Source organism: Dipteris shenzhenensis, chromosome 32 (assembly GCF_047967505.1).
Source record: "Dipteris shenzhenensis isolate YYH24624 ecotype China chromosome 32, Dip_SZ_1.0, whole genome shotgun sequence".
Classification (NCBI taxonomy): Eukaryota; Viridiplantae; Streptophyta; class Polypodiopsida; order Gleicheniales; family Dipteridaceae; genus Dipteris; species Dipteris shenzhenensis.
The window spans coordinates 27,188,021-27,209,368 of record NC_141627.1 but is presented as its reverse complement, the minus strand read 5'-3'; the positions used below and the strand labels follow the sequence as shown (position 1 = coordinate 27,209,368).

The 21,348-nt window shown below is 45.2% G+C and overlaps 1 protein-coding gene across 1 annotated transcript in view; it reads right to left on the bottom strand.

The window, feature by feature from the left end:
* LOC147880534 (NAD(P)-binding Rossmann-fold superfamily protein) overlaps positions 1–20,025 on the bottom strand; it is a 30,226-nt gene extending 10,201 nt beyond the window's left edge. Inside the window, exons 1-6 of the mRNA XM_087370779.1 lie at positions 19,828–20,025; positions 19,403–19,532; positions 19,177–19,265; positions 18,783–18,838; positions 18,440–18,495; positions 12,774–12,867 (exon numbers count right to left, since the gene is read on the bottom strand). Of these exons, the coding sequence (XP_087226905.1) occupies positions 12,774–12,867; positions 18,440–18,495; positions 18,783–18,838; positions 19,177–19,265; positions 19,403–19,532; positions 19,828–19,937 (535 nt within the window). The 5' untranslated portion in view covers positions 19,938–20,025. The remainder of the gene's footprint in view (positions 1–12,773; positions 12,868–18,439; positions 18,496–18,782; positions 18,839–19,176; positions 19,266–19,402; positions 19,533–19,827) is intronic.
* Between the last annotated feature and the right edge of the window lie 1,323 nt (positions 20,026–21,348).

Sequence of the window (21,348 nt, the reverse complement as noted above, 5' to 3'; positions counted from 1 at the left end):
CGGTCCTCTATGAGTGGTATGTGATCGATGTAGGTTAGGAGTCTGTTTAGGCGTCCAGAGTAGGCCGGTGAGAGGCTATGATCAAAGTGTATGTCGTGGTAGGTGTCGTGCTTCCTATGTGGTGTGTGTGGTGTGGCTAGGCGTGGGGTGGCGATAGAGAAGAATAGGTATGTGTGATCAGCTCCTCGAGGGAGTGGTGCTACGGTGAAGTCTGTGATACATGAAGTGAAGGTAGGGGATCCCATGATGTAATCTACTACACTAGTGCCCCCCCCGTGTGGGAAGCAAGTAAAACCACCTGAGGGCCATATGTCAAGCCGTGTGCGTCCTTCCTCTCAATGGAGATGGCTCCAGCGAGGGAAGATCTGTACAATAACTAGCTCACCAACTGCAAGACTATCATGGTGGGCTCTCCAATTGCCAAACTACTGAGCACCATTTTGGAGCAGAAAGTCAGCACATGGACGGAGACGAATGGAAAACAGGTATTGCCACAAGCAGATTTTAGACCTGAACACTGCACAGTAGACCATTTGGTCACCTTAAGAGTCTTAATGCAGGAGAGTCATTTATAGGCAAGGGCCCCTATTGCTGTTCTGTAGATTTTTAAAATGCATTTGACATAGTCCCCCGCAGGAGTCCCTGGCAGAGCTGGAGGACGTTGAGAATTGGGATACCCACACAATATATGGCATACACAGCCGGGTTGTATGAGCAAGTGTGATGCAGATGCACACACATGAAAGGATGTCACAAGAGTTCTTGAGCATGATAGGATCCAAGCAGGGCTGCCCACTCTCTCCGACATTCTTTGGACTGTGTATAGACCACCTCGAATCAATGGTGGTGGAATATGACAGAGATGAGGTCATTAGTCCTGTTCTAGGGCAGCTTATGATAAGTTTACTTTTATATGGAGATGATGTAGTGCTCTTGTCCCATACTTTAAAGGATGCCCAGCGGCTTATACAAGTGTTGGATAAGTTTTGTCAACCAAGTTGGTTGATGATGAACATAGCTACGACAAAAATAATGCTTGCTGAAACTCAAAAGAAGCAAATTTGCATTCTAGAGAGACTTCAGCAAGGACGAATGAAATCCAATCCAGAGACCTCAAGAACTCTTCCTGCAATAAATTCGCAGCGCCTAGAGGGCTCCTGAACAAATCGCAGCAGGGTGTTCTCCTTCTGGAACAATCACAGCAGCCCTGGGTCACTCTGGAGGGCTGAAAACCCAATTCACAACAGATTCTTGGCCTCCTGGATCGCTTCGCAGCAAGCCTGGAACACTTGGGAAGCCTGGGAATCCAAATTGCAGCAAGAGATGGCCTCCTGGTGGCTGGAAAACAAATCACAGCAAGTTTTCTCTCTCTGGACCTCACATGTGCAAAGGGGACAGAGATTTAGGTGCTGGAATAGTTCGCAATTCAGCCTGGAGATGTGGGGAAGCAGTAGAAGGAATTCGCAGCACATGGGGTAAGACTTGGAGGGAGGAAAGACTACACCACACCAGGGGCCAGAAATAAGGGCTGGCCCCCTCTGAAAGTCTTTATTACAATAGAAAATAACTTTGTACAATTGGCTCCGAGAAAAGCATGAAGCTGAGTACAATCTTGAATGAATCTAGGAGCTCTCAAGCCCCTTCTTTTATAGACTCGGCCTAGCTAAAAGCCAGACCTGCTTTTCTAAAGCTAAACTGAGATTTCCTGCTTTTGGGGCAGCTTTTATATCCTATTTAGAACCCCATGGGGCCTTCTTTAATGGCACCATCTTTCGTGGTGCTTTTTGCCTTGTAGGACCCGCTTTTTGCCACTTGCTCTATCATTTTTTAGCCTTGTAGCACTCTTCCAAGTCCTACACAAATACCAACACTTTAGCCCATTAAAGGTTAGCGAAATGCATGCATTCTAGTTCTTGGACTAATCCTAGTCCCTTGTGGGCGTCCCCACAGTTCTCTTTTACCAATGCAAAGCAAAAGTAAAACAATAAAACTTATTCTTAATTAACCAAAATCAACATTCTTTGACCGAAGCCAATTCTTGCCTGATTTTGAAGCAATTGGGAGCACCCAAAAGCAAAAAAACTCGTGTTTTTTGGTGGAGAGGCTGTTTTGGATCACTCTTGGCACAAGAGAGTTGTGGGATGCTGTTTGGTACTTGCAGTTTTTAGATAGGCGAGCAGCGTAGAGACTATATATGAAGCTGCACATCGAATTTTGTCATGCTTTTTGAAAAGAAGTTGTAGATCCCTCCACGGAGGATCGGGGACCTTCAGTTTACAAGACCTTCAAGTTGGTGTTGGTTTTGGTAGTTCACGACAATCATGGCTCAGGATTTCCCTTTGTTTCATGGGACACCGGGACAGGATGCCAAGAACTTTATGGAACAGCTGGAGATTACTTGTTTGATCAAGTACCAGCAGGATCCAGCCTTCATGTTGCAGATTCTGACTTATTGTTTGCAGGATGAAGCCAGAAAGTGGTTTCTTACTTATAAGGCCTCTCAAACAGTTGTTGAACCGCCGGTACAGGTAATTTTTGAGCTAGCTAGAGCCGCCTTTTTGCAGCACTAATCGAAAGTAGAGGATCCCAAAACAGGTTGTCATGAGATTCAGGGTTTCACACAAAAGGGATCTCCAGACTCTTACATGCAGCAGTTCAGTCAGCTACGGGACCGTTGGTGTATAGCACTAGGAGATGAGTAACCCCCCTCTATGCTAAAGGTGAATCAATTCGTGACAGGTTTGAGCAGGACTTACAGATTAAGGTGGAGTGCAAGCATCCTAAGAGCTTTGATGAAGCTATTACAGTTGCAAAGGCAAAGAAGTGGAAGAAGAACCGACTACAAGACTTGCTATCTCAAGACGAAGGAGGAATGCCTGTTCATCATAATCTTGTGGTGCAAAATATGGTTCTAGAGCCACGAGCCTTATTGGCAATTCCCTTCACAATGAAGAAAGCTACTCCGGTGTGTGCCAGAGAGTAGTTTGCAAAGGCCAAGAAAAGTGAGAATGCAAGTGGAAAAGAGTTTTCAAATGCTTTTGAGGAAGCAGTAAGGCAAAGAAAAGAAGAGAAACCCCTGTGCATGGAGTTGAGGAGGAATGAGCTGTTGCATGAGGATGAGACGCACCCTGATGATGACCATGTGGATAAGCATGTTGAGGATCTTATGCAAGTAGTCTATGATGAGCCCTACCCCATTCATGAAGACCCTCTTACCTTATGCAAAGAGGATGTGGAGGCAGCAGGCTAATTGTCGAATGTTGTGGATCATGAAGATGTGGAGGTATAGACCTCTTCTGATGGATATATCATGTAATTGGGTGAGCAGTCATGCAATGGATGGTAATTTGGATGCTTATGATGCATCAAGTACTTGTGTACTTTCTAGTGATATTGATTATTGTGATGCAAACTTGTCTTCTAGCTTAAATTTTTATAAGGAAAACAGAGAAATAGACAAATGTATGCAAGGCACATTTGAAGAGGAAGATTTCGACTAGAGCCACAAGCTGAGGAGGATACTAGTATGCAAAGTTATGTTGCAAAAGCTCATGAGAGACTGCTCAAGGAAAAAGAAAGTAGGGACGCCAAGTGCAAGTGGCATGAGGTCGAAATTCACAGGCAAGATGCTGATATTGAAGAGGAAGAGGAGATGAAGCAAGTGGTGCATGCATCCACAAGGACAAAGACTACAAGAAAGAAGGTGTTTACGATGACATGGAACAAGGAATCAGTGCACTGAGCCTGATGTCTCATGCTGAGGACTTTGATGATATGATCCAAAAAGAACAAAACTACAGGTACAAGGTACATGATGAACATGATGCTACATACAATAGTTTGTGGGATACATTTATGGCACAGTTATATGAAGCTGAGATTGGGTTTGCAGACTTGAAAGTTGAGACGCTATCAAATGATGAAGATGCTGAAGGGGGTGGACATGCGTCTACCATTCTAAGACATGATGAAGGAGAGCAACAAGAGTCAGATATGTGTAAAGTGGTTGTTAAAGCTATTGAGGAGCAAAGAGGCAGGAACATGATCAAACGAGAAGAGGATACAAGAAAGGGAGAAACTTTCATGCAAGAGAAGACAGAAGGCATGTTACCACCATTGCAATGGCCATATGTGGATGCACATGTAAAAAAAAAGTGGTATGAATCCATTCAAGATGACGCAGTTGTGAAACCAGGTGTCCAAGATCATCTTGTGCAAGTGGATGTGCATGATAAGCTGCATCAGTGGACCTTTGAGCACAAGGAGAGGATGCAAATTCAGCCATTTGAAGAACAGAGCTTGTGTTTGACCGAGGCAAAGCATCACAAGGCGCTGCTGAGCATGTGCATGCTCTAGCAGTTGAGGGGAGGGCAAAATATGATTGGCCTATTTTTGGAGACCAAGAAATCATTGTAAATATCACACGTACAAGCACCGGTAGGTAGGTGATATTAGCACTTCTAGGCAAAACTAGGCTAGGGTGGGTTAGCTACATATAATCCTATGGTTTACTTGGAGACATCTTTAGCAAAAACCGAAAAAGCAGAGGTTGCATGGGTGTAAGTCAGCGAAAAATAGATCTGAGGTCGTTTTTCACCTGAAGAGCTGATTTTGAAGCAATTGGGAGCACCCAAAAGCAAAAAAGGTTGTGTTTTTTGGTGGAGAGGCTGTTTTGTTAGGACTCAAGGCTGGTTTGGATCACTACTTGGCGCAAGAGAGTTGTGGGATCCTGTTCGTACATGCAGTTTTCTAGATAGGCGAGCGGTGTAGAGACTATATCTGAAGCTGCACATCGAATTTTGTCATGCTCTCTGAAAAGAAGTTGTAGATCAGATTGAGAGCTACAATTTTTCGTTTTTACAGAGCATCAATCCGACTTCTGTATCAAAAGTTATCACCTCTTCAAGGACTGTCAAGGGGCTCATAGTACCACAAAAAACCAGGAACTCTGAAGCAAGAAGATAATCTACTCATCAAATCGCAATCCAACACCCCCTGAGCCAATAACAGACACTACTTTCCACTGAAAGGAATGGATGTGATTCAATGCAACCAAAAAATAAAGTCACTTTGGTCAAAGGAATGGCTAATTTTTCTCCAACCACCGCTTTTCCCAAAAGGAAGGATCTCAGCAAAAGTAACCGTGGAAGCCATGCATGTCACTGACCTATGAGTGGATGGGCCTCACCCCAACCCCCTAAACTCTTCTATATAAATAGGATCCTTCCCCTGATTCTCCATCGCCATTTTTCTGTTGGAGCTGCACTGCCCACACAAACTAGGCGAGCACCCTCGTGGAGCCTTCACTTTGCATCACCTGAGACCTCCCTCCAATTTCTGGCTACTAATGCCATCATGACTTCCTGTACCAAATAATGACGTCTCTTCATCTGTTGTTGTAATGATAGTCCATGTAGCTCATCATGTAGCTTTCACATCTAATAATCTGCAACAAGACTGTGTGGCTTCTCATAGGTCAAATCACTTTGTACTACCTTTAGGATCAGTGTTGACCTATACTTTGGTGGGATTATCATGGTCTATCATGGGCATCTCCCCCACAATGAGTCCCCAAATGAGAGGGACGTGGGGGAGTGATATGGGACCTCAAACATAGAGGGCTTCTTTTGCAATCACCTCCCAACCACGAACCAGGAGCAGAGCCGCATCATACAGAAGCAGACTAGGGACATTCGGGAGCAGGCGGGTCTTATTCAGGGACTCAGACACGATATCATGCAGCTCCGACAGGAGGTCATAGCCATACACACTGTCCCAGGGAGTACCCCAGTGGTCAAGGCACATATTGCGAGCATGCAATCTGCTATTGAGGAGACTTCCAGATGGGTTGACGTGGCCAAACGGGAACCTGCAAGGGTCACCGTTTCGGCTACCCTCATGGAGCAGGAGCAGCAGCAGCAGCAGAGAGCCAGTAAGGCTCTCAACATCAGAGTACGCGGGATCCCACGCACTGAGGCTACACCGATGGTAGATGCGACTGCGTTCGTGACCACTACCCTGGGTGTGGCTGAGCACAGGATAGAGAGGGCATGGCAGGTGGGGAGAGATCCCAACCGAGAGCAACCCCTGATCATACGATTTCATGACACTCAGGCACGACTTTCAGCTCTACGATGCAAGTCAGTCCTTCGAGATCAACCAGCGATCTCTATGGATGAGGACCTCACACCTCTGCAGGTTGAGAGGCGCTCTTTGCTGCAGCAGCGGGATCAGGCCCAAAAGGAGGGGAAATGGGCAGTGGTACGAGAGGGACGACTTCTTATAGGCCCCCGTAGGACACCTGCCCCCTCCCCTACATAGGGAAGCGGGGCCTATGAGACTCAGATATCCGAGACCCTGTCTTGCACCATTTGGAACTGTAATGGTACCTTATGGTCAGAACCAGGGAACTTCTCAGAATCCTATACAGGCCACGACATAGTCTTCTATACAGAGACACATTAGAGTCCAGAGCGCCCTCTCCCAATAGTCTGCGGATATACATGGAAGTCTGCCTACAGAGATGAGACGAGGGGTACAGGAGGAGTTCGAGGTTCAGGTGGAGTTGCAGTCCTTTTCAAATCCACACTTCGGGGGATCATTTCAGTAGAGCAGAGAGATACACATTCCGGATTTCTTTGGATCCGGATACGACACATGGATAGCCAGGATCTGTTTGTCGCAGTTTGCTACTTCCCCCCGGAGACCTCCCACTTTGCCAGAGATATTCGAGGTGATGATGAGACATCCCCATTTGCTGCCCTTTATCAGTCCATCGTTGACTTTTCTAGCCGCGGAGAAGTCCTTCTAGTGGGGGACTTCAATGCGAGGACAAGGACCCGTCAGGTACCACTTCTTGATTTCAGAGATGATTCCACTCTACTGGCAGATGTTGACCTTGAGGAGGCAGGTATGCTACGAGTTTCGGCTGCCAGGGGAGGTCCACTCTCATCCTATGGGCAGGCCCTATTAGACCCGGGCAGAATACATGATCTCATTATCTACAATGGTCTTGACAGATGGCCCACTTCAGGTGGTTTCACAAGCTTTCCACATGGGGGGGGCTCCAGTGTTCTTGATTACATCATGGGATCCCCTGTCTTCACATCTCGCATTACTGACTTCACTGTAGCACCTCTCCCCCCAGGGGCTGATCACACATACCTTTTCTTTCGCATCTCCACCTCCCTTCGCACAACACCTTCCACCCCACTCAGTGCTTACTCCACCTACCACGATATACGCTTTGATCGGGATCACTCACCTTCTTACTCTGGCCGTCTGTACATACTTCTCGCTTATATTGACTTCATACCCCTTTTAGAGGATCGTGCTGCCCTTGTCACCCGCTCACTACACGAGGCTGCCATTCACGCCTTTCCCCACACCACCCGCTCCACCCGCCCACCACCCCCTGGAATCGTACCCTGTAATAGTTGGTACGATGATGAGTGTAAGGCCTTACGCTGTCAACTCAGATTCGAAACCAAAAACAGTCTTCCAAGCGCACCAGATACGCTACGTGAATACCGTAGACTGGTACGAAGGAAGAAACTAGACTTCGTTCGTCGAAACGAGGAGGAGCTACTGAACATTTTGTTTAGTAACAACTCTGAGGACTTCTGGCGGAGATTTCTAGAAGGATGGTCCCCTCCGCCACTCACTGACACCCAGATCTGGTTTGATTATGCACACACACTTTATGACATCCCAAATCAGCTAGTCCCTAGCCTCTCACACATGCCTCGTCCCACATCCTGCACCCTCTTCACTAGAGGAGGGGTAAAGGATGCTATAATGAAACTTCATAATGGCCGAGCGAAGGATCATGAGGGACTATGCACTGAGTTCATTGCATATGGGATTAACCTCCTAGCCCCGATCTTAGCAAAGCTTTTTAATGAAGCGGTTTGTTTGGGATTTCCACACACTTGGACCATTAACACTATCTCACCCATCCACAAGGCAGGGGATCCCATGAGCCCGGAGAACTACAGGACCATTATTATTGGACATGTCATGTCCAAGATTTATGCATCAGTACTTGACTCCGAGGTTAGCAGACTTGCAGAGTGTTGAGGACTCAAAGCAGCAGGACAGGCCGAATTCTGGTGTGATCATGGAACCATGGACCACATTCTGATGCTCAGATGTATCATCGAGGAGGCGAGACCACGGAAGCAGAGGGTTTATTGTTGCTTTGTGGATTTTCGTAAGGCATTTGACACGGTCCTGAGAGCCCGCCTCATACGGCGCCTACAAGACTTGGGTTATGACCAGGAGATCATTTGGGCTGTCATGGCACTTTACGAGAGAGTTTCTGGCAGAGTTCGGGTAGGATCCGGGTGGACAGACGAGATCATGAGTACCATCAGGGTCAAACAAGGGTGTCCTTTGTTGCCTACCTTGTTTGGCCTCTACATTGACGAGCTTGAGATAGTGATGTAGACACAGGGGGGTGTAGGTTGCTCTCTTGCGGGCACGCCGATCGAGATTTTGCTCTATGCAGATGACGTGGCTCTCTTGTCTTCCTCAACAGAGGGGCTTCAGAGACACCTAGACGCACTACAGTCCTTTTGTGAGTCTCATGATTTGAAGGTCAACCTGGGTAAAACCAAGGTCATGATCTTCAATACGTCTCGAGCCATCATGCGTCAGGAGCAGTTCACATTTGCAGGGTCATCTGTTGAGATAGTTTCATCATACACTTATCTTGGGGTTATCTTCTCCGGACTGAGCTTCACTATGAGACCCGCGATGCAGGCACGCTTGAGTAGAGGGTATGCCTCATTGGCCAGGCTAGAGAGGCAGTGCTTCCGCTCACACTTTCAGGATCCACGCACCAAGGGGTTGCTTTTTGACTCCTTGGCTCGCCCAGCGGGGATGTACGGCAGTCCTTGTTGGGGGCCAGACTTGTCGGATACAGAGTGGGCCCGTGTGGAGCGGCTACAAGTTCTCATGCTATCACGGATGATTCGTGGTAAGTCATCCGTTCCTCACCAGATCATTCAGGCTGAGTTTGGGTCACCCCCTTTACAGCTAGATGCTGCATTTCAGGTCATCACATATCTGTACCGAGTTAGGGAATATGGGGATTATACCTCGGGGCGTAGCAGGCTGCCATGGATAGCTTTATCCTCTTCTATGGCACTTGCAGCAAGAGGAGATCAGAGGTGCTGGTATGCACGTACAGAGAGATGGTTTGAGCGACTGGGGCTCCACATGGATAGACTACCTCCCTTCCAGTATAGCATGGATGCTCCGTTCTCTCCCCTCTTATCACACGAGGTCAACTAGGTTATCCGTGAGGATCTACTACAGCTACAGACTTTTCGGACCTGGTTGAAACCGAGTGAACTCCCAGTGAAGCTTAGCTTCTACAAAGATCACTTCTTACATATCACAGCGGAGGGTTTCATTGACCCACCAGGATACACACAGATTCACCTACCCCACTCGATGAGGATCTCTCTTGGGCAGCTCCGGGTCTCTTCACACAGACTTCGCATCGAGAGCGGCAGAGCAGAGCGACTACCCCAGGGAGCGGCGCATATGCACACTATGTGGCATACAGGAGGTTGAGACAGAGGAGCATTTCATCTTCAGGTGTCCTGTGTACTATGAGATCCGAGGACGTTTCCACTGCCTCTTCAGAGATAGTTATGGGATTTTAGCCCATTTCCTCTCCTACCTAGACCAGCGGTGTTTGGCATGTTTCATTCATGAGGCACTTAGACACCGCAAGAGGATACTTCGAGCACGGAGACAGGAGCAGACTTCTTCCTCGATTGATCCCTCTCAGAGCTCTATCACGGAGTTCTTTCAGCTAGATCACATGGACCCCAACGAGACGAGGCCTCGACATGACCATGACTCGGAGCCCATGACCCGACAGCTCAGACAGAGGGTCGACACACAGATCACACTTGGAGACATCCCCTCCTTGTTTAGAGTTGGAGCCCGACCGACGGGGGTCACAGTTGCCCTGGTTAGACGTAGAGCTACGACCAAGAGACGTGCCAGGACCGCACCTCTGAGTAGCCGACAGCACTCTATTGCCAACTTCATGCCTCCACTGCCTCATCCATCCTGATATCTTGCTGTTGCTAGGGATGATGATGATATTGATGATGATGCTGAGATTGATATATAGTCGATCACCGACATGACTATGTTGTACTTAGGACTTAGTACTGCCATTTTGCATTTTTGGCATTTTGCATTTTGCATTGGTATGGACGCTCGTTTAGTAGCTCCACTACCACAGCTCGTTGTATCAGGATTTTCACGGTCTCATAGACCCATCGGTCTTCCGAAGACTTTAATAAACTTTCTTTCTTTCTTTCTTTCTTTCTTTCTCATGAACCCCCTTCAGTTCCTTTCCTCCACTTTCTATGTGGAGCTCTCCTTCCAGAATCCTCCCCCTTGCTCAACACTTGCCACTTGGCCTCCAACTTTGGTGCCACATGTCCCACAAAGGACTCCTCTCTTTATAGCCCTCTCTAGGACTCCTTATGCACCACCTCATAAATGTCTAGGCCCAGGCGTGACCCTAGATCCAAGCCCTTTAGGCCCTATTAATGCAAGTGCTGCCAAGCCCTCTGGCTTCCGTCCTTATACCATGGTCACACGGTATTATTGTTGACGTAACATTCCCTTCCCCTTAAGAAATGTTTACGTCCTCAAAAACAAAATGACTCGACTATAGGCCTCAATCTAAAAACACATATCACATCATAATATAAATATGTCATCTTCCATTCAAGAAATGGCTAGTCACGCGGATCATGCGTCCATGCTTGCTAGTCATGGCTGGTCACGAAGACCTGCATCGATACCACGTATGAGAAGGTTCCCTGCTGATCAATCATGGCCTAAGTTCTGCTGGTCACCCAGACCTGTGTTAGAACTAACCATTGATCAATAGATCCACCAATCACATAACACTTCTCATTCCACAATTCACATTCATAATCCACCATTGAATATCCGATTCCAAATCCACAACCACTGATACCATTCATAAGTATTGGTAACAATATCTAAAGTGTCTTAGGAGGGAAGAGGAGGCACTACCTCAGGTGTTCTCTCCCCTTACAAAAATGGCATCAATAAAGTTTTTATGACAATTAGAGCAGATGAATCTCTATGCATTGTGAAATTAAGTAAACAAAGTTTGTAGTCATCTCTATTTTTGCACCTGCTAGAACCCATAGCAGAATGCTCACTAGGACTCTCTAGCAAGGATTGGAGGCAGGGGGACTTCAATATGGTGGAAGACAGTAACGATAGATGCTTGGGAAGGGGATCAGTTCCCAGGGGAGCAGAATTGCACATCAGGGAGGAACTAAAGGACACTCAACATCTTCTACATTCTCATGCCTCACGAGAGTACACCTGGAGTAACAATCAAACAAGTAGTAACAGAAGGGACGCAAGATTGGATAGGATCTACTTGTCTCAGGATCTCTTAAACAGGACTAGCAACTGCTCAAGTGTTGCTTATGTCAAATCCATTCCTCACTCACGCTCTCAGATCACAAGCCAGTCACCTTGCTCTATGACTTTGGTCTAGGGAGAAAATCCCGGTTCAAAGCAGACCCGAAACTCCTCTTCTCAGAAAGAAGGATTCATCTTTGGCTACCAACTCTGAAGATAACCTTGTTCTAAGACCTTGTCTCCACCTCTATTGTCCCTGATGAGGTAGTAAAGAGGGCCAAAGCTATGTCAAGATGCAAGGCAGAAACAGTTCTTGAAAACCCTTTGACACTTGAGGAACTCAAAGATACAGGAGATTTGACGGCAGATGGAAAGACCCCTCGGTAGATGAGTTGCCTATTGAATTTTACAAGACATTCTAGGAAGAAGTGGGCCCTTTCCTCCTACTTATGTGGCAAGAGAGTGTTGTCAACCAATCACTTCCATGTCATGTAAATGGGGGAGTTATAAAGCTTAGAGCTGAAAAATTGGAGACCCCTCACCATGCTCAACTGCAGTTACAAGATTTTTGCAAAAGCTAAGGATGGATACTTGGATCCTTCAAGAACAAAAAGGATTCATCAAGGTAGACACCTCCTTGAGGCAATCATTAATATTTGGGACGGGTGTGAGTATGCCAAGGAGACAAGACAAGATATAAGTTTCCTTAAAGTGCACTTTGACAAAGCATATGACTGATTAGGATGGGACTTCCTTATTCAATCCCTACAAGATATGGGGCTTGGTCCACTTTTTGTTTCTTGTGTTAAGCTCCTTCTCGCCAATGCCACTGCCAACGTCTGTATAAATGATGTGATGACCCAACCCTTCCCTCTCAAAAGGTCTATAAGTAGACAAGGTTTCCCCCTGGCCCCTCTCCTTTATGCCATAGCAGCAGACTCCCTTAAGCTGGTTGTTACACAATCAAGTTGAGGAAGGTACCATTAAGGGAATTGAGCTACCCTCAGGAAGATGGCTACTAAATCGGCAATTTGCAGATGACACAAATCTCACACCTAGAAACATTGCATAGGTCAAGGAGCGGTTGATTGCTTGAATACTATTTGCAAAGCATCTGGGTCCGCTATTAACCACAACAAAACAAGTTATGCCACCCCTCCAAAGATGATCAACTTCACATTGTATCAATGTCCTTGCAGTTTTTTTTTGTGTGATGTTGCATTGTAAATGGATAATAAGAACTAAAGAACTGAGAAAACCATTACAACAAACTGACTTCAACAATTGTCTGCAGCAAGTACTTGCTAGGAGAAAGGCAATTTTGCTCTCCATACCTGCTGCCTGAGCTGCATCGATCGCTATAATATTGGCATCCCCATTTACTTTGCGCATGGTCTCATTGGATCCAAATCCTCCTACACAAGATATCTGTCTGCCAAGATAGTCTTTAAATACTCAAAAAAATGACTTAAACATATCAGTCTAAAACAAAGACTGGAACTGCAGTCAATCAGTACCACAAAACAGAGTTTAGCCTTTCCTTACACTTCTATATTTATAGTCTGTTGTGTAATGTCATATCACATGGGGAAGCACATGTGCAATGACCAGGGGGGGGGGGTGTCAGCACACACGTGTGTGTGTGAGAGAGTTTCTTTTACCCAAAAAAAAGCGTGTGTGTGTGTGTGTGTGTGTGTGTGTGTGTGTGTGTGAGAGAGAGAGAGAGAGAGGAGAGAGTTTATTAAAAGTCTTCAAGCAACCGGACGGTCTATGAGACTGAAAATTTTACATACATACATACATACATACATATATCTACATATATACATATATACATATATAGATATACATAGATATATATATATATATATATATATATATATAGAGAGAGAGAGAGAGAGAGAGTTTTTTATAGTCTTCGAAAGACCGAAGGGCCTATGAGTTTATAAACCAGATAGAATGAGAAAAAATGTGAATGGGTGGAGCCACTAACTGGGCACCTACAACCAAGACGAATACTAATATCTCAATCCATGGGAAAGAGATAGATATACAATGTGGTAACACTGCTTCCATGTGTTATCTGAGCGACCAGGTCCACTAGTAGGCTCTGAATAGATAGGTGGGTCTCAACAGACAAAGGCTTCGACGGGGAACGGCGCTGCTAAGTGATAAAACCCATGATAGAGCACTGATGTCGATACATGGTTCTCTATGGTCTCCTCACAGCAAACAAGTGCAACTGTCACCCCAATCAGCTATGCCCCTGGGCCAACAAAATGGAGGGGAGAACCCCAAGCCTCATCCATGTGTCAAAGTGCTGGTAGGTCTGTTGGGTTTCGAGTCCTGACTGTGTCGTCTCCCTCAGGATTGCTGTTCCATACTCTATAGCTGAAAAACATCAGTCTGACTATCTCATCTATGTATCCTGAGCAACTAGCCTCTGTGTAGTACGGCCTCGTGAAGGAAAATCACTACTCATCTCTTATCCGCATGGACCAAAGGCTAGAGAGAGGTCCTAAAAGGCAAGATGGCGGCGTCATATCACATAGTACACAAGGCATTTGAAGGCAAAGTAGTCCTCTGACTCAACCCCTTGTAAGTCGCATAGAGTGCAAATGCGGTCCTCCCTAAGGATGCCCTCAGCCTGTCCGGTCTCACAGTGTAATGGGTCAAAAGAGATGCAGAATTGCCTGATCGAGATCTCAAGGAGTGGGGAGGTGGATCCGTATGTAGCCTGGCAGGTCGATGAAACCCTCATCTAATATCTGTAGACAGATCTCTCTGTAGAAGTTGAGCTTCACAGAAAGCTCACTAGGTGCTAACCAAGTCCTATATGTGTGTAGCTGTACGAGATCCTCTCGAATGACCTGCCTTGCCTCATGATAAGTGAGCAAAATAGAGGGCCCCTTGAGAACATACTGGAAAAATGGCAATCTGTCCATGTGAACTCCAAGTCTTGCAAACCATCTGCATGTTCGAGCATACCAACATCTCTAATCACCCTCGACTGCTAATGTCATGGATGCAAAAAGGCTAGCCATGGTAGCCTGTGTCGAGCACGCATGGCATATCCCTTGATCAACCGGGCCTCCATAGCTTGTCTCCTTGTGAAAATCGGACAGGAGAAGAGCACTCTCAAGTAGATATAAGATGTAACAATCCCTACTCACACCCCGTCAAAAGTGAACTGCTCTCTATGTGCGATTGCCCTGCGTGTATTGAACATCATAACCTCACCATTGACCTTCAAATCATATGTCTCACAAAAGGTATGAGGTACATCCAAACGCCACCGGAGACTCTCAGCTACTACTGAAGAGGAAATAAGACCATGCATCTATGTAGAGGAGAATCTAAACCAAGGAGCCAGCTAGAGATGAGCTTGCACCACCTAGTATCTTGATGAAAGTCTCAAGCTCAATATCGAGAGCAAACAAAGTTGCTAACAATGGACAACTTTCTTTGATCCCAATTGTACTCTTGACCTCCTCCGTCCATGTCGTAGCCGTCCGAACCTTGCCTGAAACCCTCTCATAAATTGCCAAAACTGCCCAGATAATCTCCTGACTGTGTCCCATATCTTGTAAATGTCTGATGAGACAAGCCGATGGCACTATGTCAAAAGGCTTGCAGAAATCCACAATGCAGCAATAAATCCTATGTCTCCATGCCCTAGCCTCTTCAATGACACCTCAGAGTGTGAGATGTGATCTAGAGTCGCATAATCGATGTGATAACCTGCCTGTCTAGTAGCTCTAAGTCCCTCGCGCTCTACAAACTAGCTAACCTGCGTGTTGAGTACCAAGGCATAGATCTTGGACATAACATGCTGAATCATGATGGTATGCTTTTTCTAGATCCCTTGCCTTGTGAATAGGGACAATGGTGTTAAGGATCCAAGTGTTTAGAAAAAGGTACAGGCTGCCTTATTAGGGTACTTGTCCATATGCAATGTATTCTGTACATAGCCCTCATGATCTCTGGCTCACCATTATGTAGCTTCAGAGCTGGATGTCTCATGTCACCGGTGATGAACAATGGGCAGGAAGTGGGACGAGGTAACTATGAGAGGTCGGGGAATGGCTGGTGAGGAATGTCATATAGTGTACATGCAGTGAGTGCCAAATGTCGGTGTCGGTGAGAGGAGTTTGTCGCTTACTCGAAAAAATTCTGCCAGAAGTCTTTGGAGCTTGCTACTAAATAGGATGTTTAGCAACTCCTCATTCTAGCGGATAAGTACTTGCTTCTTTCGGCGGACCACATGGCGATACCCATGTATTGTTCTACGACGTGATCAAAACATGGTGTTGAGTTAGCGGCGTAATGCCTTACACTCATTATCGTACCAACTATTGCAGGAATAGGTAGCCCATGTGGTATGGGAAAAGTTGGAGGGCAGCATCATGAAGGGAGCGGGTGATCAAAGCAAAGCGAACTTCCAATGTGGGATGTCCTCAAGATCTGTGAGTATGGTAGAAAGTCAGGTGTACTCAAGGGTAACATATGGATGCCGTTGTGTGTGTCGTGTGGTGGGAGATAGGTAGGATAAAGAAGAGAGAAGTATGATCAGCTCCGAGGGATGGTGGGGAAATAGAGAAGTCAATGATATGTCAGGCTAAGACAAGGTATCCCATGAGGTAGTCAACTACACTGGAGCCTGCTCTGTGTGGAAAGCAAGTGAATGCACCCAAGAAAGGCCATCAATCTAGACCATTATAGATGATGAGATCACGTAGCTTGCCCATGTCTTAGAAAAAGTGCCCGTACGAAGTGATAGGAACTCGTCTGTCTACAAGTACTCGGGATATCCCTGTCTCATCCACATCAACATCAGGTCATAAAATAGAATCATCTTGAAAATCAATGAGCAGTGCATATCAGCAAATTCTGAAATTAATTGTTGCAGATCAACATGAGGGTATTTCTTATCTAAGGTTCGCTCACATGCAATGCATTTCATGAGTTCCCTTGGCCAGTTGTGTTGCTGGCATTTTTGGGGTTGTCACACCCTACTGCTTTGCCTGAGCGCCAACTTCACTGTCCGAACTTCAAATCTGCATTCCTATTGATTCTGATGCCACTTCATAGCGGAAGACCAATGGAGTGGAGGTTCCTTCTGCATCAGGATACTAGCAAAGAGCGTGACAATCAACAAATCACAACCAAGGAAAGTAATTGCAAGGTCAAGAGCCCCTAGTTGCTTCATGCAGACCAAAATGGAGGACTCTATTTTGACTACTAGATGACCCATGGCAGGACTAGTAGCACCCTTAGGCATCAAATCTGACAAAAACATCGAGCACGAGCAATAGAAGGGGGTGCAAACCCCAAGATAAGTGCAGTCTTAATGAGAGGGGATTGAGGCATGAAAACAGGCATCATGGCAGGAAGAGGCAGCAGCTGGATAGAGAACTCACTGTGGACACTCTATGGAGGCGGTGCCCAAGGGGGAAGGTAGTGTTTATAAAACATTTGACATCTAACTCCCAAGCACAATGAGTAACAGACTATCATCCCCCTCAGTCTCCACCACAGCCTTCATGCCTCCTCGCTCACCTTCCCTGTTAGCATGTCGGCCAATCAAAGAAGCGGGCTGCACCCAAGGAGGATGGAGCCTCCTTAAAGTAGAAGTAGCTAAAGAGATCCTAGGGGTCGATTTCTTGCCCTTGATCATCCAAATGTATCCTTGCACTACTCTGAAATACATGAACTACACAGGACTTTGGGAGGTCCACCCGCTTTCCTAGTTCAAGCGTTCAACCAAGACCTGGTGATGATCACTCCAACCTCTCATACTCTCAAAAAGTGATCCACAGTAGAACTAGATCTTGGTGGGGAACTCATGATTCCCCCCCAAGTCCGTAGAGTATAGAGCTGGAGTAGATCCCACCGTATGATACAATGGGAAGAGAGAGAGAGAGAGAGAGAGAGAGAGAGAGAGAGAGAGAGAGAATTGTGGATGCCATGTCGACAGCATGGAAGGCTGTCACATGAGAGCACTCATGCCCTGGATTAGAGCTTGCTATAGAGCTGTATACAGCCAGCCTTGGACCCATGGTAAAGGGCAACTGGGCTGGGGCAGGACAGCAACAGAGGCAGTCATCACAGGCTGCCATACTGCCCATTTAGAGGCCTGGATTAAGGAGCAGACTCGGCCGTTGGGCAGTCAAGTACAGTCTGACAAAGGTGTCCATACACCTGTACTGGTCAGCCATACACGTGACCTATATGAGATGACTGGTCAGAAGGCTTGGAGTCCAATCATTCACGATTTAGGCTGCAGTTCCAGCAGCAGATTTGTATTTAATTTGAATATCTATCATGTTCTCTTGGCTGTTCTTCTGGTTGTGTTATCTTCAGATTTGTAAAATGTTCTCTATCTACTTGTGTGGGCTGTCGTTGATGCAAGGTCAGCTGTTCTTCTAACATGGTGTCTGAGCTCCAGTGTCTGAGCTCCAGTTAGTTACATGCTTAGGTTTTCCAAATGATATTAAAGCCACTAGTCATACATGTTGAGATTCTCCAATATCATGCCGTTTCTATGGGACATTCCCATTTTGATAGTGGGATACTTTTAAGCACTGCAAAAAAGCATTTCAAACTCCATCCCCCCCCCCCCCCCGACTTCCTTCTTGTTCTAGATTGCTCCAGTAATATATGTGCTTTTCATCTCACAAGCATCCTCAATTTTCAATGGTCAAATCCTCAGTTTTCAATCATCGAACGGAGTTTTGGTTTTTGCAAGCATCTGCAGATTCTGGGCAGGTCGGTATCTAAGCTCCATTATACATGCCCTGGATATGACTTTGCAATGCCTTATAAATAAAAGTGTCTCCCTCTCTTGTGAAGGATTTTGCTTGCTATAGAAATTGCTTAAAATCGTCAAACCCAATCTGCGTGTTTCCTTTTCCAAGTGAGTGAGAGATGAGATCGTGCAGTAAAACTTTTCAAACAATGTACTCCTACTCACTGACAAACAAGAGAACCAGAAGCATACCACTGCTGATGCCTCTTTCAATATATCCTTCCATTTGTCAGGTTCGAACAAGGTTCCTGCAGGTTAAAGAAAGACCTTTCAGAACTGGGAGGCAAAAAAGGCATGGTAACTGCATCCATACAATCAAAAAGAGCTAGATCAGCAAACACGATTAGCTAATGGTGACAAGCAAAAGCACTGTTACATCTAATACTCAAGTTGAGAAGATTAAGACTATGTCACATATAGAAAATGCTCAAGTTATGGTCATGATGCATTTGGGTACACCTGCATGGAAAGAGTAAATCTGATATCACCATAAATCAAAAGCACATTTAAACAAGCAATGTTATGGCGTACTAACCCTGAAGCCAAGTAACATCAGCAGTCCATGTTTCCTGCAACGCCGGCTGTCCTGACCTATAAAGCATACATAACAACACCGACTTAGATGCCAGATTCCCTCCTTGCTAATCTGACACATACTTTCTTATGAATAAAGTGAATCTCAGATGCAAATGGTTACAGAAAAAAATAAAAGATGATAACATACCCCATGACGCAAGCATTGATCAGCTTGGACCATATATCGATAAAAATTGACAGAACTATAAACTTATCAATTCAAAAGCGAGCTCATTGCCCTTAGGCCAAGAGAATATGTATATGTTCAATCCAACAAAAAGGAAAAAGTGAACCGAATACTATTGGAATGCTCTAGGAGCGATCAATTGTCAACTTACCCAACAGCAACTCACCTGCTGAGACTAACGACAGAAAGTCCTCGCTGAAGGGCTTCTTTGCAGACGTGTGTACCCACAAATCCATTTCCACCCAGGATGAGCAGCTGCCACACCCAAGAAAAGCCCTCATAAAGCAACAACATATGAAGGCCCAATGTGAATTTTGCAAGAAGAGGCTGATCAGGACCAGTATTAAAAAGGCAGGTTTCTTCGAACAAAAATGCACGGAGCAGAATTCCACCTTATTTCGATCTTGAGGCTTCGCACCCACAGTCTCAGCTTCTTCTACCTTGCGACCAGTGGCTTCTTCTTGCCCAGAAGGAGCAGAGGTCGTTGCAAACCTGCTCACTGTCTCATTGTTCACAAATCGCCTGATTGAAAAAGCAAACAATAATAGTGAAAAAGACTCGCCAATGCTGAAAATTATGCAAGATAGCAGAAAACAAAGATTTTAGAAACGGTATATTCAGCCCCTACGATGAACAACATAAAGATCGTTATAAAACCAACGGTATCAATTCCAGCGACCCTCGTCGAATTCTCGGGGAGCAACAAAGATTTCGTGGAGAAGGCGTCATTTTGCAATTGCAAATTGACGAAGGTAAACGATATTCTACATTATAGAGTACTGATTCAAAGCATCGTGTGGGAAGAAAAACAGCCAACCAGAGATGGGCAGCTTGGCCAAGGCGCTGATGTTGGCGAAGGATCCTCGACATAGCCATGTTTGCAACAAGAAGATGCAATCGACTCTTGATGAGCTCGCATTTGCGCATACAAATGACTTTTGAATTAGAATGCTAAGTTCATTTTATTCGAAATCTTGTAATTCCAATGGCATCTTGGACGCGTAGAGCATCTCTCATTGTTCATATGAAGCAATGTGACCCATGTGTCCCCCCCTCCACCAAGCTTTCTCCAAAAGCAACTTTTGTTCTCTCACTTGCCCGTGTTTCCTTTAATAAAGACTAGTGTTTCCTTTAATAAAGACTAGTTCTCTACTCGTGCTTTGCACGGGCATTAAATGCCCGAGGGAATTGAGGTTGGTGATTTTGAAATCAGAGGGGGGGCATGCCACGTGGAGGGCCTCAGCTTGCAGGTGCCATTGCTCGCCACATAGCACCCTTCTCTATTAGAAATATAGAGATAGAGAAGAGATAGAGATAGAGAAGAGAGAGAGAGAGAGAGAGAGAGAAGAGATAGAGATAGAGATAGAGATAGAGATAGAGATAGAGATAGAGAAGAGATAGATATGGAGATAGAGAGTGAGAAGAGATGCATATTTTTCCAAAACTTATGTTGAAGAATCTATCGTAGCTCTATGAAGGCTTGTCACAAATGTAATGAGAAACCAAAAACACATCAAAAGTTGATTGCCCTTGCAAATGTACAGCTACTACTTTTGTTAGCGTTAATAGTTGTAAACTATAGTATTAGATCATTAATAACACGATGTGCATAAGAGTTTTCAACATGTAAAATTTGAGAAACATTCTACTTTTGTTATCTATTGCATGGGAGCATCTTCCTTAGAGAAGATTCCTTAAGATGACCATATTGATCGCAAATTTAGATATAGACATGACAAACTAGAGTCTACGAAGTTTCTCATTAGGAAAAGTGATGCATATACATCTAAGATAGTAGAGATAGAGAAGAGATAGAGATGGAGATAGAGATAGAGAAGAGATGCATATTTTTCCAAAACTTATGTTGAAAAATCTATCACAAGTAGCTCTACGAAGGCTCGTCAAATGCGAAGTTGATTGCCCTTGCAAATTTACGGCTACTACTTTTGTTAGCATTCATAGTTGTAAACTATAGTATTAGATCCTTAATAACACGATGTGCATAAGAGTTTTCAAGATGTAAAATTTGAGAAACTGTAATGCGAAACCAAAAACACATTAAAAGTTGATTTCCCTTGCAAATGTACGACTACTACTTTTGTTAGCATTAATAGTTGTAAAATATAGTATTAGATCCTTAATAACACGATGTGCATAAGAGTTTTCAACAAGTAAAATTTAAGAAACATTCTACCTTTGTTAGCTATTGCATGGTAGCATCTTCCTTAGAGAAGATTCCATAAGATGACCATATTGATCGCAAATTTGGACATAGACATAACACATCTAGTGCAACAAGATTGGAACCCATGGTTATGTTAGAGTTAGCCCAAATGTC